Source organism: Pteronotus mesoamericanus, unplaced genomic scaffold (genome assembly GCF_021234165.1).
Source record: "Pteronotus mesoamericanus isolate MK-2021 breed Mesoamerican mustached bat unplaced genomic scaffold, CSHL_Meso_final contig_68, whole genome shotgun sequence".
Taxonomy (NCBI): domain Eukaryota; kingdom Metazoa; phylum Chordata; class Mammalia; order Chiroptera; family Mormoopidae; genus Pteronotus; species Pteronotus mesoamericanus.
Genome location: NW_026555234.1, coordinates 24,128,300 through 24,145,477, shown reverse-complemented (window position 1 = coordinate 24,145,477; position 17,178 = coordinate 24,128,300). Strand labels below are relative to the sequence as shown.

Here is a 17,178-nt window from a genome sequence, read left to right as displayed (position 1 = left end):
TCTAGTATATCCATTGTATTAAGCCATAGCATTGCTTAGGATAGCATTGTCTACTTGAATTTTGGTTGTCACTGACTTTGTCCAACACTTCGCCAAATCCTATAGTCATTTGGTCAAATACGTCGTTTCAGATCATTGAACAAATAAATTCAGAGAAAGTTCTGGTCTGAGATCTGGAATTAGGAAGTGCTGGTAATGTGCGAGCACATGTGGTGCTAGTATATTTATTTTATCATTTCTTTTTTCATCTGGCTGGTAGAGGTCAGGGAAAGAGAATCAGGTAAAGTTTGCTAGCAAATTTACAGGCATCTCCTGTCTAGATGAATTATGTTCCAAAACTCATTTTAAATTAATTGTTTAGAACTTGGCATCTGTTGGTTAGGTTGTCAGGCTAGCCCTCAGGTACCTTCAGCCATAATATGGCTAAACTGTTGTACCTTTGTAATGAAAAATATCCAACGCTTGGGAGTAATCTCTGGTAATCCAGTATTTGAACCAGAGTGCCTTATTTCATGCTGTCCTGGTAACCATCTACTCACATATTCTGTGTATAAGGGTATAGTTATCGCCAATTGGTGACTGAGCTAGGATGTTATATGACTTAAGACCGTTAGTGCCTTAGGAATAAAAGGGAAAGCCAGTGGTGCGTCCTGTGAGATAAATGAAAGAAATATCATTAGGTCCATCTACTGTCTATGCATATTGTTAATGGCTGTAAGTTGTTCAATAAAGGGTTGTTTTCTGACTGGTGAGACAAAAGCAGTACTGTGAAGAAATGTGAACTCCAGAAGAAAGTGGTAATGAAGCCAGTCTCTCTTTTTTTGGCCTTTTTAATTACTTCAGAGAAATTGGTGCAGCTTCTATGACTCATCTACCCATCCGGTACTTAAGCTCGCAGGAGATTAGGGTAGAGGCAGAGAAAAATGAGAAAACAGCTCTGGCCGGTGTGGCTCAGTGGACTGAGCACTGGCCTGCGAACCAAAGGGTCGCTGGTTTGATTCCCAGTCAGGGCACATGCCTGCGTTGCAGTCCAGGTCCCCAGTGGGGACGCACGGGAGGCAACCACGCATTGATGTTTCACTCTTTCTCCTCCCTTCCCCTCTGTCTAAAAATAAATAAATAAAATCTTTATAAAAAAAGAAAATATTTTGGAGTAATTAGATACCTGGAGTTAACCTGGATACTTGGAATAAGGTATTCCTGGTTATCTGAGTTTGGATAACAAGAGCCTAAAATGGCAATAAGGGAATATTTTGTAAAAATGTTTTTTAAAATAATTTGTTCTAATAGAGTCCACTGTAGGGAGGTCTGACAGCTGATTTTACATATGCCTCTCAGCCAATCTAACCTGAGCTGCCCTGAATTTTTCCAAGCTATTACAGTATTTGCCTGTTAGGGTACTTATTGCTGTGTAGCTCACTTCTAGTTTCCATTATTCTCTGGGTCAGCTTGTTTTTTTATTAGCTTGTTGTATACTTTTTATTATGGAAAATATGAAACTTATACAAAAGATGAGGAGAGTTATATGACAAACACCTATTTACTCACTCTTCCATTGTCAAATTATCATGGCTGATCCTGTTTCATTTACAACTGCTTTCCCTTTCCCCCACCCCAGATCATTTTTCGGGAAATTCCAGATATGAATGGTTTTATATAAATCAGTTTTCAATTGTTATTTTTGGAGCTCCTTTACCAGAGGAAGCCATGCGATCATCTCCCATCTCTGACATGTTCCACCTAATTCCATTGGCCAGCCTGCATTGCCCTTCTGTACTCCGTTGCACCTAAGTCTCTTCCTAAGTTGTTTCATGCATATAACCTTCTTCCTGCTTTTCACACCTCAAGACAATCTTAAGGATGGATTTATTTTGATTTATTTTGGCTTGATTTCTTTATTTAGTCCTTCAGTAGATTATAAGCTTTTCAAGAGAAGAGAATTGGTGCTACTTATTACAGGTTCAAAAATTATTCCTGTACGGAATTCTAAACCTCTCAGAGTACTTTCATTTTTATTAGAGGGTTATAAAACTCATTGGTTAGATTTTTAGAGAATGTGTTATCTTCATTTTCCAGTGAGGTCATTGAGGCAAAGACAGCCACACTTAATATAATATAGCTAAGCCAAAACTAAATGCCTAGACTCTGGACTCATGATTTGTTTTTCTTTCTGTTTGATAATCTTTGTCTACATAATACTTTGTACCCTGAAGATGCTAGATAATTCTTAGCTTTCAGGAGCCAAGAAAGTATTTGTGAACGGTCCTGCAAACATTTTTTAAAGCTATTGATGGAGGTCTATAAAGAAGGAGAGTAAAAAGGGAGTTTAAAAGACCATGATAATACATCCTATGGAGAGAGGAAAGAGAGAATGTTTACATTTCATTTCACATTGTGAACTCCTTCAGGATAAGAAGTGTTACATTCATTTTTATATTTCCAGGGCTTAGCTTGGATCTTGGCTGCCCTAGTGTCTGACACATGTATGGTAGTTCTCAACAAAAATTTAATAAGTGAATTCTCCAATGCTTCAAGCTATTCCTTCTGGTGATTATACTTACAAACTGTATTGTTTTTGAGGAACTGATAGAGGAGTAAAGTCAGCTCTACTGATGATTGTTAACTTCCCACTTGACTAGCTAAATGATGGTCCAGGACCTTTCTTGAAATCATTGAGTATCTCACAGATAACCTGTTCTTAATCTCGGATACTTCTAACAGGTGAACACTCCAACAAAAACCTATGGAATGGGGAAAGGCCGTGCAGCAGATCTGAAGTATATTGAAGCTTGTGCTAGACGCATTGTACAAAACTCGCATGGCTACAAAATTGTGACTGAGAAAAGCACAGTTCCCGTGAGGGCAGCAGAAAGTATTCGTCAAATATTTGATGCAAACACAAAACCCAACTTGAATTTACAGGTATGTAAAAAAAGGAAGCATTAGAATCCAGTTCTTCTTATGTAAATATTGATGCCTTGAAGTTGTCCATACTTAATTCTAGTTTAAAACTTTCTTTGCATTGGGGTTCTAGGTTCTGTCCAACCCTGAGTTCTTGGCAGAAGGAACAGCCATCAAGGACTTGAAGAACCCAGACAGAGTACTGATCGGAGGGGATGAGACACCAGAGGGCCAGACAGCTGTGCAGGCGCTGTGTGCTGTGTATGAGCACTGGGTGCCCAAAGCAAAGATCCTCACCACTAATACTTGGTCTTCAGAGCTTTCCAAACTGGTTGGTATATAGCATTCAACTCTCCATTAAATTTAAAGCCAAGGATTTATTTCTCTTAAGCCAGTTAAGTTACACAGTTACCTTCTCAATATTAACAAAAGGTATGCTTTTGAAGATAATATTATTATACATTATGAAATAGTTATGAAATAAGTTTCACAAGGGGGATCAAATATTAGTGTATAATATACTCTGGAAAATTCTAAAATTTTAATAAAATGTAAGAAAATGGAGGCTGGAATAAAATAGTAATTATTAAAGTAATTCTTTCCCTTTTTTTACCCTCTTTCATAATCATCTTTAGTTTCTAATTAAAACATTTTCCCATACCAACCTATCTATTGCCTCCTCAAATTGAGCCCATCAATAACTTTTAAGTCTCCCTCAGTAATTTTCACCAACTCAATAAAATATAATCCAGATATCTAAAATTGCTATTTTAGCTTATTATAGATTTTCTATTTTATTTTTTAAGGCAGCAAATGCTTTTCTTGCCCAGAGAATCAGCAGCATTAACTCTATAAGTGCCCTCTGTGAAGCAACAGGAGCTGATGTGGAAGAGGTGGCAACGGCCATTGGAATGGACCAGAGGATTGGAAATAAGTTTCTGAAAGCCAGCGTTGGTAAACAGAAAATTTTCAGTACATACAGTGGGTTCATTTAGCTAGGTCTCTAAATTTAAGGAAGTCTTTTTTTAACTTAATGCCCTTAAAATAATTACCCCATTATACATGTAGCCTTCAGCCAATCAGGTTCTTTTTAAGTGAAGTAACGGTTACTTCTATTGTTTAGTAATTACCAACTGATTAGTGGGATAAGCACAATTCATTGTTTTAGGAGGAATAAATTAGTATTTAGGAAGAATAAGTTTGAGAGACCACACAGTAAATAAATCAAGTAATACCCAAAGCAAGTAGTAAAAAATTTGCTATCATTTGCTTTTCTTACTAATACACTTTTGGAAATATGGCCTTTGTGATCTTCATTAATTGCAGATTCCCTATTTGTGAGTTAGCTTACTCACTAAAGTTTAATTTGTAACCCTAAAATCAATACTCATGGTATTTTCGTGGTCATTTGCAGACATGAACAGAGCAGCAGAAAATTTGAGTCACCAAACCACATACATACACAGCTGAAGCTGAATAAGGCAGTGCTCCTGCCTTCCTGTTTCAGCTTTCATGTTGCAACATGCGCTCTCTTTCGTGGTCTATTAAAGTGCCAAGATTTTTTCATTTTTGTGCTTTTTGTTGGTGATTTCACTGTTTAAAATGGCCTCCAAGTATATTGCTGAAGTGCTGTCTAGTGTTCTGAAGCGCCAGAATGCTGTGGTGTGCTTTCAGGTGATGCGGCTAAGCTTTATTCTTTCGTGAGTTATACTGCTGCTGTCTGTGAGTTCAATGTTAATGAATCAACAATATGTATTAAATAAGGTGTCCTTAAACAAGATTATTTATTGATTGGTTGATGAAAATGTGACCAGAAACCCACAGGACCCTAATCCTGTATTTCACCTAGTAGCAGTGCTTCAGTATTTGCCAATTTGGCAGTTTTGTAGAATATAAGTACCAGGTAAAATGAGAACTGACTGTATTTTTGGATTTAGGTTAATAAGATCGAGGTAAAAGTAAATAGAGCCTTTTACAGATTGAGCCATAGTTAGCCCTTCCAGTATTTCTGGGACCTTATTGCATTTCCAATACTGTTTCCCCTGCCTTTTCTATCTTTTTGGTATTTTCTTCTAGCTACCATGAATTAAAATAGCTACTGTTTACTTGAAGGCATATTATGCACCAAGTTCTGAACCAGCACTTTGTGTATCTCATTAGTAACCCTTATAGAAATGATTGAGGTTCAGGGAAATTTTCGGAACTTGCTCGAAATCATGTAACTAGTGATTAGCTAGGTGTTTCTGACTCCAGAGCCCATGCCAACCCTCCCTGTTGTGTTGCACTATAACAGGAGTGGGTGAAATATGGTCCTCCGGCCAAATCCTGCCCACACCTTAGTTTTGTAAATAAAGTTTTTTTGGAGCATAGCCATGCCATTTGATTGCATGTTGGCTATGATTGTTTTTTGAGCTGCAGAGGCAGAGTTGAAGGGCAGTGCCAGAGACTAGTGGCCCACAAAGATTAAAATATATACTGTTTGGTTTATAAAAACTTGCAGCCCTGTGCTACAGTTAGATGTGTAGGACAGTGATACCAGATGGCTGAGGAGAAAAAAAGAAAATACAGTAATAATAAAACTTTTGCTAGAAAATTATTTGGAATTTATTTATAGAATTGATTTGTTGCTTGCAAATTTCACACAATTTATAAAACTACTAGTTTTCCAATATTCAAATTTTAGTATTAAAAATCCTAGCATAGAGCCTCTGATTTGGTGTGACAGAAATTTGTCACGATTCACTTGTGTGATTCTTAAATGAAAATATTGTCATTTTCTTTTTTCTTTCTTTAGGTTTTGGTGGGAGCTGCTTTCAAAAAGATGTTCTGAACTTGGTTTATCTCTGTGAAGCTCTGAATTTGCCTGAAGTAGCTCATTATTGGCAGCAGGTATTAATCATCATAGTCAACAACTTATGATTAACTTATAATTAAAGCATGTCATAGTTTTTGATAGGATTTATTTATTACAGGAACTCAGCTATTATTATATTCAGTTTTTTACTTTTAGGCTTATTATTTGGTGTTCTGTGTTTTTGTCTTTTGCTAATCAACTGTGATAGAAGTTTCTGATAAACCAGTATTTCTTCTAATTTTATAACTAAATTTGCTCCCAGAGTAAAGCAAGAACTTACTCTAAATTATAATTCTTTATCTTGAAAGGCGTAAAATCAAAATAAAGGGAGAACCTGTATTATGATGATTTCAAGTGGTTTGCATATGCTGATACTTGTCTTGTCTCTTTGAGATTCAGAGGTACCCCGACTAAGTATGGCTTAGTTGGTTGGAATGTTGTCCCATAGCCAAAAGTTTGTGGGTTCTCTTCCTGGTCAGTGCACATGCCTAGGCTGTGGGTTCAATCCCCAGTCCTCGTGCATTCAGTCCCCTATGCAAGCGGGCACGTACCAATTGATGTTTCTCTGTCATGTCAATGTTTCTTTCTCTCCCTTCCTTTCTCTCTTCCCCTCTCCTCAGAAGCAATGAGGGACTGTCCTCAGGTGAGGATCAAAAAAGAGACAGGGAGATTCAAAGAGCTAAAATTAGACCTTCTCAAAATGGAAAGAGTTAACGTTTATTGAGTGCTTATTCTGTGCCAGGTGCTCTTTTAAGTACTTTGCTTAGTTCTCATTAGTCCCCATCACTAATATCACTCCTTGTTTATAATGAGGAACTTGAAATTTAGGGATGTTAACTAATCTATCCAAGATATCAGTCAGTACACATACCTTTCCCAAATATTTTCCCCCCAAGTTTGTAGTTTTTCAAATTTCAGCGGTGGGTGGGAATATAAGGAAATGCACTGTTTTTTTTTTTTTAATTTTTTATTTGTTGGAAATGTGTACTCTATGCAGCATGATGGCTTTATGTTACTGTTCATCAGTGGAAAAATGCAGATAAAAGCTTGCTTTTCCAACACTTCGGGCTCATTTCTCAAGTACTCAGGGTTTAAATACAGTCCCTCGAAGCTTAGATCCTTAAAAAAGACACACCCAAAAGCATCTTCTTTTCTTATTCATCTGGTCACCAATATGAAGTCTTATTTATAAACTCTTAGGAGAGAAACAGAGAGGTGATCAGAGACTTTGACTCATAACACTTAATTAAAAACTGCCAAATGTTCGTGGGGTTATGGTTCATCCGGAGGCAGCCGTAATCGTTTGTCCTCTGTCCACATTCTACTCACACTCAGTTGTGGTGAGGGGTGGGAGGAGGCATGCGAGAGCGCTTTTTGGGATTTGACTGCTTACAGCCTTGCTTCCTCATGGTTTGGAGGAGTGAGCTGAGGAAACACTGTTCTCTGTGTGCCTTAGTCAGGCTGGACCTCAAATGGGATTGAAACTTAGCTGTGTTCTCCATCTTTATACCCGTCCCAGCCTGATGCATGGAAAGAGAAGCCAAATGGAAATTAAAATTTTTAGTATGGCATAAAGGAGAAGGGAGTGGATTTTGTATTTTTTTTTTTAATCTGCAGATACTAAAGAGGTTGGTTGATATTTGTCTCCTGTTACTTTATAAGGCTTGGATTCATACAGTAGTGCTCCCCATTAAATCCTGAGCAATATATGGCACAAGATGCCCGTCTTTTATCTAATCGTTGCATAATTGTTCATGTAATTTCAGGTCATAGACATAAATGACTACCAGAGGAGGAGGTTTGCTTCCCGGATCATAGACGGTCTGTTTAATACAGTGACTGATAAGAAGATAGCTATTTTGGGGTTTGCATTCAAAAAGGACACTGGTGATACGAGGTATCAGTTCTTTAAAATATTTCAGCCCCTTTGAGAGTGTTAACCCCTCATCTTATCCAGATGTTTGATTGGTGGATGAGTGCATGAAATACCTGTTTGTGTCTAGTATAAAGAGTAACAATAAAGTGAACATTCTTATCCTCATGAGATACAGAATCTTACCTCTGTATTAAACTTCTGAAGTATTAGAATATATGCCATTTAAAAAGCTTAGGAACACTGATTTTTTTTTCTTCAGGGAATCTTCTAGTATATATATTAGCAAATATTTGATGGATGAAGGTGCACACCTCCATATTTATGATCCAAAAGTCCCAAGGGAACAAATAGTGGTGGATCTGTCTCATCCAGGAGTTTCAGAGGATGACCAAGGTGAGGCTTGGAGTCTCGTGAGGCCCTTCGAGGATGGGCCTCGAGACTTGTTTGCCCTCCAGGGACTTTGTTCAGTCTCTGTCATTCATATCATGGGTACACCCTGTTTCAGCTGTGTTCCTCCAGTGAAACCCTTAGGTATCGTTTTGTCAACTCCTATTTGAAGTGATGAGCGGTGGGTTAGTTATTTTAATGATTTTTCTGGCATATTCTGAAAAGCCCCAGAGGTTCCAAGGAGCGCTTCCAGGCATCGTTGGGTGTCTTCAAGCCCCACAGCATTCCCCTCGCTCACACTTCAGCCAGATCACTCCTCTTCATTCAGCCCCTCGACTCCTCCTGCAATCCCAGTGTTAAAATGCATAACTTCCAGTAACTCCTTTCCGGTTGCCAATTTTTTTGTTGCTGTTACAGTGTCCCGACTTGTGACCATTTCTAAGGATCCATATGAGGCATGTGATGGTGCCCATGCTGTGGTTATTTGCACTGAGTGGGACATGTTTAAGGTGAGGTGACAGAAATGGTGTTAAACAAAATTTTAGAGGTGTTCTATGTAAGTTGTGGTTGAGTACGTGCTCGTGTGTGTGTTTAATTGTTCCTTTGGTTCTGACTTCCTAGGAATTAGATTATGAACGTATTCACAAAAAAATGCTGAAGCCAGCCTTTATCTTTGATGGACGGCGTGTCCTGGATGGGCTCCACAACGAATTACAAGCCATTGGCTTCCAGGTAATCACAATCCGGGACTGGTTTTGTTTGTTTGGTTATGTGCTTTTTAATGGCATTGTGTTTTAGAATTTTAATATTTTCTCATTTAGCAATAACATGACTTTGGGGCAAAAAGATTATGAGTCAGTTCTCTGGGAAGTCCCTGGGGTTTTTGTAACTATTCCACTCCATCCTTAAATTTATGATCACTCAGTCTTGGTCTCCCTTCCATAGTATCTAGGAAGTCATTAGTTGCCTATCATAAAGGGACAGAATATGCCCCACCTGACCTCATATCACAAAGATCAAGAAAACATACAAAAAAAATTATTCCTGGAACCACCGAGGCTGCTCTACTGAACTGTCTGTACCACACTGATCCCCTCAGTGTGCCAGGTCTTTATTCCTGTATAATGTCTTGCTAACTGCAAAGTGCAGCGTAGTTGTCACATGTTGGTATAGGATGCTATGCCTTCTAAAACAGTCCTCGTGCAGTGAGAGGTCTGAAAGTGTGGGAGCTTCGGTGGCACTGGCCTCTCCTTCAGGACTTACCCATGAATTATGGAATGCTTAGACAGCTGACAGAAACCTCAGCCCAGAATGGTGCACTTAGGTGTTGCATCCATTTCAGTTCTGCCAGGAGTCCCAAAAGTATTAATAAGAAGGCAGTGTGTATGGGCTGGGAGGCTCAGGGGAAGGTCAGGAAGAATAAAGAAATGGGCCAGGAAATTGCTGTCAGCACAGTCCCCTAGCAGAGTAGAAAGGGACAGTGTTCAGAGCTGGCCGTGTGCGTCTGCTCAGCACCAGCTGTCTTGGACGCACCGATAAGGCCTCATCTCCTGTTCAAAATATCTGATCTGGTTCTCTTCACCTGTCAGCGAATTGTTCAAGATCTTATTTGGAATTGAGTGTTCATTTCTCATTCACGAGAGATTCACTTGCAGCAAGAATCCGAAGGCGTACTTGTCTGTTGACACTTCATCAAGGACCTTGGGGATTCTTCTGTCCCACCACTCCTTGCTGAGTCACAACATGACTTTCCAGTCATGATTTAACTCAGCAATGTTAATTTTTAAAGATTATTTGCAAGGCATAGACAAATTTTCTCTCATTCCTGTCTTACTCATGTAAGGGAGAAAATTTGTAAAGAGATATATATATTTCAAATGAGCTTTAGTTTTTGTAAGTTCACTTTCCCTAGTAAGGATTTAAAAATAATAATTAGGAGTGGAAACACTAAAGATAATTTTATAAGTCACAAAATAAGACACCTCATTAATACAAAGCAGAAACTCTTCCTTTGTGATATGAGTCAGAATTAAATATTTTAAATTCAAAAGACATTTATGAAAATTGTGTAGTATATTTATCTCTGCAGTAGAGAGGAGATAGACTTATGACTAGTGAAGAAGCGGTGTCTTTAAAGTTAAGATTGGTGATTTTGGATGTATGGAAAAGAGTTTAAAATGTAATATGCAAAATAAAATTAGACTTTATTCATAGAAGGCTGACTGGTGTGCCAAACCCAGTGCTGAGCACTTTACCTAATTTAATCCTTACCACGACCCTTTGAGGCAGGTGGTGGTAATACCATTTACAAACAAGGAAGAAAGACCTAGAGAGTTCAGGTAACATAGCAATTACCAGTCAGGATTCCAACTGGTGCCTTTCAAACTCTAAAGCCTGAGCTCCTAATATCTATGCTATTAGAACTTATGCAAGTTTGTTAGAATAAGGGAAATGGATGTGAAAATAGGGTATGAGAGAGAATGAGTTAACTGGAGACTAGTGTCTTTCATAATGGCTTTCACATATGCTACTAAAACAGTAGCAACACAGAATTCTCTACCTTGTTTAAGGGCAGGGTCTGGTGTTGGGACTGGCAGGAGTGAGAGTGTCTAGATGTAAATATGAAAAGTAGAATGTACATGGAGTCTAGAACATTAAAAATAAGGGAGGAAACAAAGATCTTTCATTGTAGCTCAGGCTATTTGAAAAACATTTTCTGCTTTCCCCTTAATTACGCTTCATTATAGAGTTTTTACATTTACATACTATACTTGTTAATAGTTTTCTTTCTGAAATCTTTTTTTTTTTTCCCTAGATTGAAACAATTGGAAAAAAGGTGTCTTCAAAGAGAATTCCATATGCTCCTTCTAGTGAAATTCCGAAGTTTAGTCTTCAGGATCCACCTAACAAGAAACCCAAAGTATAAACATGTCATTTTTATTTTTAATTTTTTTTGGTACTTAAGGATAGCAAATATCTATTTGCTATATAGTGTTAAATGAACCAAGTTTTTAAGGAAACAAAACTATTTTTTTAATCAATTTATATTAGCTCTGTGGGAATCAGCATACTTAGTAATTATGAATCTATAATATTTTTTACATATTTTTATAATACTGTTACCTCAGTGGATGGATGAGTGGCAAATAATCATGTTGATTTTAATGGTGTCGATTTTTGTAAAACAAAAACTTCAAACACTTTTTACTTTACAAAATATGTATCTATAGGCTGCACTTTAATATCACATTATAAAGGGAAAGGTACTCTAGTTTTTCTGATCATCGGTTTTATTACTTGTCATTAAATATGTATTTTAAATCATCACATTGCTTGCTAAATACTGGGCAAACCCTGTTACCCTTTCAGGAAGTGTCACAGAGATTTAGAGGTTCCTGGCTTCATTGGGTGAGGAGTCTTCCAGACCATTTCTTGTCTCCTTGAACGTAGGAGGAGGATGCAATGGACAGAATGGGGCCTTTTGTGCTTTTTCTTTTTTCTTAATGCTTCTCATCTTTTTCCCTCTGTTTCTATGTTAGAAATAACCTTTTTGTTTTAATAAGCTGTGTCACTGATTTTTTAGCTTAAAAAGGTCATCACTAATTCATTTCCAATCAATTCAAATAAGATTAAAAGGCAGTTTTTTTTTCTTAAACATGGAGAGAACATCAGTCCTAGGGTCCATTTCATTTCACTTCTCAAGAGTTTTTCCTCATTGGTCTTTTTTTTTTTTAAATTTAGTCCAAGAGCCAAAAATATTTGTTAACTTGACTTTGTTTTTTTATCATTTGTTGTAGGTTTCCTCCTTTTTCTTTAAATAAGAAAACCAATATAATCTCATAAACTTAAAGACATAGATTTTATAAATCATGTATAATTCTAAGAGAAGAATTTTTGTATGTGTTTCAGTCTGCTTTTTTCTTGTGCATGTTGTTGACATATTTGTTTTGTTTTATTATTATTATTATTGAAATGTGTCTGATATCCATGATGCTTATGCTCTGCTAAGAGTATATAGACTGAGTTAAACAGATATGGACCTTATCCTTTAGGAATTAATGTGGTTCAGTTAGAACACAGAAACAAATATAAAGATAAGGACAGAAACATCTGTACAGATATCAAATACATCAATAAAATATTCTGCATAAACAGCTGTGTGGGTGTATTTTTGTCACAGTGCAAGTAACTAATGAGTCATGACAATCTAACATTAGACAGTAAATAATCACTTCTTTTTTGAGAAAAGGGCATTGCATCATACTTTCAGATGACACACGAAAGGGAGGGGATTTAGCAAATAGACCAGATGTCAGTAAACTATAGCTCATGAGTCAAACCTGGCTAGCTGCCTGTGAACTGAGTGATTTTTACATTTTTACATAATTACATTTTCTTTATTTTTAAAGATTTTGTTACTTTTTTAGAGAGAAGGAGGGAGAAAAAGAGGGTGAGAAACATTGATGTGTGAGAGAAACATCAATTGGTTGCCCCTGGCACGCCCCCAACTGGGGAGCCAGCCCACGAGCCAGGCATGTGCCCTGCCTGGGAATCTAGCTGGCGACTCTTTGGTTTGCAGGCTGGCACTCAATCCACTGAGCCACACCAGCCAGGGCTGTAATTACATTTTAAATGGTTATAGTAAGTCCCCAGTTTTGCCCTTCAGCTTGAAAAGCTTAAAGTATTTATTATCTGGCCCTTCAAGAAAAAATTTGTAGACGCCTGAAAGAGACAAACACCTGAGTGTTTGAACACAAGATGAGCCTTTACTCATAAGATTTGAAAATGAGAATGAGCCGATTAGAATTTGCTGTACATTTCTGCTTGAAAATATTCTTGTATTCTGCTTAACAATTTTATAATCTAGTAAAGGAATTATAACCCCAGAATGTCTTGCTTAAGCCAAAAGAATTGGGCACTGGTGTTTAGTTGTATCATGCTTCAATGCCTAGGATTCATTTTTTTAAAAAAATGCAAAATACTGATTAAAAAGTAAGAGAATTGGTAAATGGACAAAAGACAGTTCATAGAGCCATGTAAACTTGATGTTTGTGGTATGGAGGAAAAATCACAGAGTAACTAGGGAGGTAATTTAACACAGCAATTTGAGAACTTTGTGTAGAATTTTGCAAGAATATGGTTAGCAGCTCTGGCCAGGTAGATCAGTTGGTGAGAGTGTCATCCCAGTACACCAAGGTTGTGGGTCCAATCCCCGTCAGGGCACATTCATGAATCGGCCAATGAATGCATAAATAAGGTGGACAACAAATAGATGTTTCTCTCTCCCCCTTCCTCTCTCCAAGATGAATTTTTAAAAATTAAAAAAGTGGTTAGCCTTTTCTTTCCCTACTAAGAAAATTAAAGACTGTCTTTTTTTTTTTGGTCGTCGATACAGTTTCTATTTTTCTTAGCTAGTATTTTTTGGTGGGGGCCAATGTATATTTGGTGAGATTTTTAGCTGATAGCTAAAACTGAAAATCATACCTGGAAATGGTTTTAAAAAAAGCATTCAAATAGATACAGGAGGCTGTATAAAAAAACTAAACTCTCTCTCTCACAGTGTGCTCTCCAGAGATCATGTTATTTCACTTAAGACTCCCAGCTTTTGAATGCATTACCTACTAGCATGTGGTATCTTGGCTAAGTTACATGAATACCTTATTTTCATCAACTGTAAAACAGAGATAATTCATCTCTAACTCAAAAACTTGTTAAAAAGACTGCATGAGATAAATGTTTACACAAAGATCCCATTGGCACAGTGGCGGGCGGGCAGTGCATACTCCTGTTAGACACCATGACAAGCTGGTCCCACTGAATCAGATCCATGTTTAAGTTCTAGAATTGCTAAGAACAGCAATTAACAGCATTATAGGACAGGCACGATGCTAAGCCTGCTAGGTGAATTTTCTCATCTATTCATCACAAAATTCCTTTGAGATAAGTCCTATCATTTTCAGATGAAGGACAGAAGGCTAGAAAGATTAATAACTTGCTCAAAATCGCAACAGTTTGAATAGCTTTTCTTGAGATGGAAACCATCCTATATTAGAGGTTCTAATAAGAGAAGTGAGTACCTGTGGCTTTAGCAGAATAATGCAGTATCACCCCAAGGAAAGAAATCAGAAGGTGGACAGGGCAAAATGGCATGGGCAGCAGCCGAGAAGGATGTGAGAACGTGCTCTTTGCCCTCCTGGGACTCCCAGCTACTTAACAGAAATGGGTCTGAGGCTCTAAAGGACGCTGGGAATGGGGAAGAGGAGGTAGCGGTTGGCAACACAAAGTAGCGAAATTAAGGTCTTGCTGTCTAGGTAAACTCATTGGTACTCACATTCAGGTAACCGTCTTTAAAATATTTCAAACTAGGTGTCTGTGCACTATAAGGCAGATACTGTGAGGTGCTAAGAAATGAAGGACATAGTCCTGGCTGGTGTGGCTCAGTAGATTGAGTGCAAGTCAGAACCAAAAGGTCACCAGTTCTATTCCCAGGCAGGGCACATGCCTGGGTTGCAGGCCAGGTCCCTGGTGAGAGGCAACCCATCAATGTTTCTCTTGCATGTCGATGTTTCTCTCCCTCTCCCTCCCTTCCACTCTCTCTGAAAATAAATAAAATCTTAAAAAAAAAAAAAAAAACATAGTTGAATGAAAGCAAGCTTGTAAAGAAGCTAAAACACAGAAATAACTGATCAAATATGAAAATAGCCATTAATGATAAAAACAAAATGCAGTGTTGGCACACAGTTTCTTAAGTTTACTCCAGCTACCTGTTTACCCTAAAGTAAAGCCAGCAGGCCAAAAGACTACCTAGATTGTTGGTTATACATGTTGAATTAAACACATGCTCTATTTTCATCCTCTTTCTGGAAACTTGCTAAAATGGTAGTAAAGGAATATGAAAGCTATAAACAGACAAGAACAATGAGAATGGGAAAGGAAGCACCTGTGGATAAGTGATGTCAACCAATTTTTAGAAGGCAGAGAGTGGTGGGAGGCTAAGTAACTACAAGGAAGAGCAAGCAGAAACGTCCATGGCCTCATGAAGGCTGCCTTCTGGATGCAGGTAGTTAGCTCACCAGAAGATTCCCAAAATCGGAGGAAGCACATACCACAAAAGATGAAGTTGAGATGTGCATCTAAAAACAGAGGACTGAGATGGAAAATTTTGTACGGAACAGTTAGACACACCCAAGTCTCCACCCTACCCCAGGTCAAGAAAGAACCTTTCCCACCTCATACTTTCATAGGATATTAAGAGGTGGATTTTTAGGAGTAGAATCAGAAAATTTCAGACTTGGGGAGGTTTTTGGTGAGATTTCAGACTGGAAACAAAAGGGACTAATTTAAAACCTGTGCACTGAAGAGAAAGCCATGCTCTACTCTCCGGCTTGCTTTTATCCGCCTGGTCTGAGAGAGGTGGCAGCCCAGCTTATAACCTGCAAGGCAGGAGACTTGAGGTTTCTTTTTTTTGTTTTGAAAACTCGAATGGCTTTAGAGAAACAATTCTGACATTTAGGAGCCTTTCATTGAAAAATTCGACTCACCCCTCAAGCACTATAGTGAGGTTTTATCAATTAATAGCTCCCCCACCCCAGCTTCCACTTTGCTTTAGAGTGGCTGAACATCTAGTGTGCTTGGAGAGCCAAGGATCACCAGGCTTTTGAGCAGAGCTTTCAATGTAAAAGGCAGAGATCAAAACAGAGGAAATAGACAATGCTCAATGCAGAGAGCCCCAACTTCAAAACAAGAACAAAAAGCACCCTAATTATCTTTAGAGAGAAAATTGAAAGAAATTGCAGCTAGGAAACAACAGGATGCTATTTTTTTTAATGGAGTAATCAAAGAGTTCTTAAAAATTAAAACGTGGTGGCCAAAATTTTAGCAAGAGAATCGTCCAATGAAATTTTCATGGAAGCCCGATGTACATTGAAATGGTACATCATTAGCATAAATGTATATTAAAGTGTGCGCCTGTGGCTTCTGAGCTGCTGGGATCCCCAGGGGAATGGTGGAAATGTACTTACGTCCCTCCCAGCTGCTGCTCCCGCTTTTTTGCTCTGCTTACATTCTGAATTTTTCTTTATGGTGTTCCTCCCATTTTCCTCCCTACAGCCACTGGTGATGACATTTCTTAATATAATAATGTCTCTAATGTTAAGATGTTTTCAGCTTCAAGTAAAAGAAACTCCTATTTAAACTGGATTCATTAGTAAGACATTTATTCTCTCACCAAACGGGGTGGGTTTCTGGATTAGCTGGTTCAGTGGTTGGAAAAAGGGCAGGGATCTCTGTACCACTTTTCTTAAAAAACCACATGCATTTATCATTTTCATTTTCTTAAAAATGTTACTTGTGCTACAAAAATAAAAAGGTTAGCTGGACATACCGAAATGGGTCCATTACATTGGAGACCACTGATGACATTAACTTGTGCCACCCAATCAAGAATTTTGGTAAGAGAGATACTTACCTGGCCGGGGAAATACCATGATCAAGAATTGTGGTAGAGACCTCCTGCCATGTTTGTGTATTTAAATATGCTAATTAACACATCACATTAAGGAAGGTCAAATTGCTGCCCTGGCCTTTTAAAAATTCAAGCCTGTCCATTCTTGTACAGTTGTGCAAGGGAGTTACCTCTACAGCACATGCTCGCCATATTCTAATCTCCAGCAACATCCAGGCAGCTGGTCGTATATTCTAGTCAGGGTACAATGGTCAGTCACACAATGAATGAATGCGTAACAAACCCAGAAGAGACGAGCTGAGATTCCACTTTGAAACAAACATTTCCTGCTATTCCTCTTTCAAGTGTCTGGATTACAGGAGAGTATCCTGGGATTGCAAGATGAAGTGCTTTAAAATTTGTTAGTTTACTATTATTTAAGCTGTGCCAGTCAAGATTTTTCTCATTACTGTGTAACCAAAATGAGACAAAGGAACAAGTAGACTGCTGACTCTACAAGAGACTACAGCTGACTCCCAATTTCACATTTGTATCAAAGTAGCTTTATGAGCCATTATTATTATATAATTGTGACCAATCTGAAACTTTTACATCGTGCTAATAAAGTGCCACTTTTAATTATTTTACATTGAGATTTCATGAAAATTCCATTTGACAAAAATATTCTTCTAAAATATTTCATTACCATTCTCTTCC

At 37.9% G+C, this 17,178-nt stretch overlaps 1 protein-coding gene across 3 annotated transcripts in view; it reads left to right on the top strand.

Moving 5' to 3' along the window:
• UGDH (UDP-glucose 6-dehydrogenase) overlaps positions 1–12,161 on the top strand; it is a 28,654-nt gene extending 16,493 nt beyond the window's left edge. For all 3 annotated transcript variants that reach the window (XM_054582060.1, XM_054582062.1, XM_054582063.1), the window contains 9 exons: positions 2,722–2,922; positions 3,035–3,232; positions 3,708–3,855; positions 5,696–5,790; positions 7,522–7,652; positions 7,891–8,024; positions 8,436–8,527; positions 8,640–8,750; positions 10,834–12,161. In XM_054582060.1, coding sequence (XP_054438035.1) covers positions 2,722–2,922; positions 3,035–3,232; positions 3,708–3,855; positions 5,696–5,790; positions 7,522–7,652; positions 7,891–8,024; positions 8,436–8,527; positions 8,640–8,750; positions 10,834–10,944 — 1,221 coding nt within the window. In that variant the 3' untranslated portion in view covers positions 10,945–12,161. The remainder of the gene's footprint in view (positions 1–2,721; positions 2,923–3,034; positions 3,233–3,707; positions 3,856–5,695; positions 5,791–7,521; positions 7,653–7,890; positions 8,025–8,435; positions 8,528–8,639; positions 8,751–10,833) is intronic.
• Positions 12,162–17,178: the final 5,017 nt, after the last annotated feature.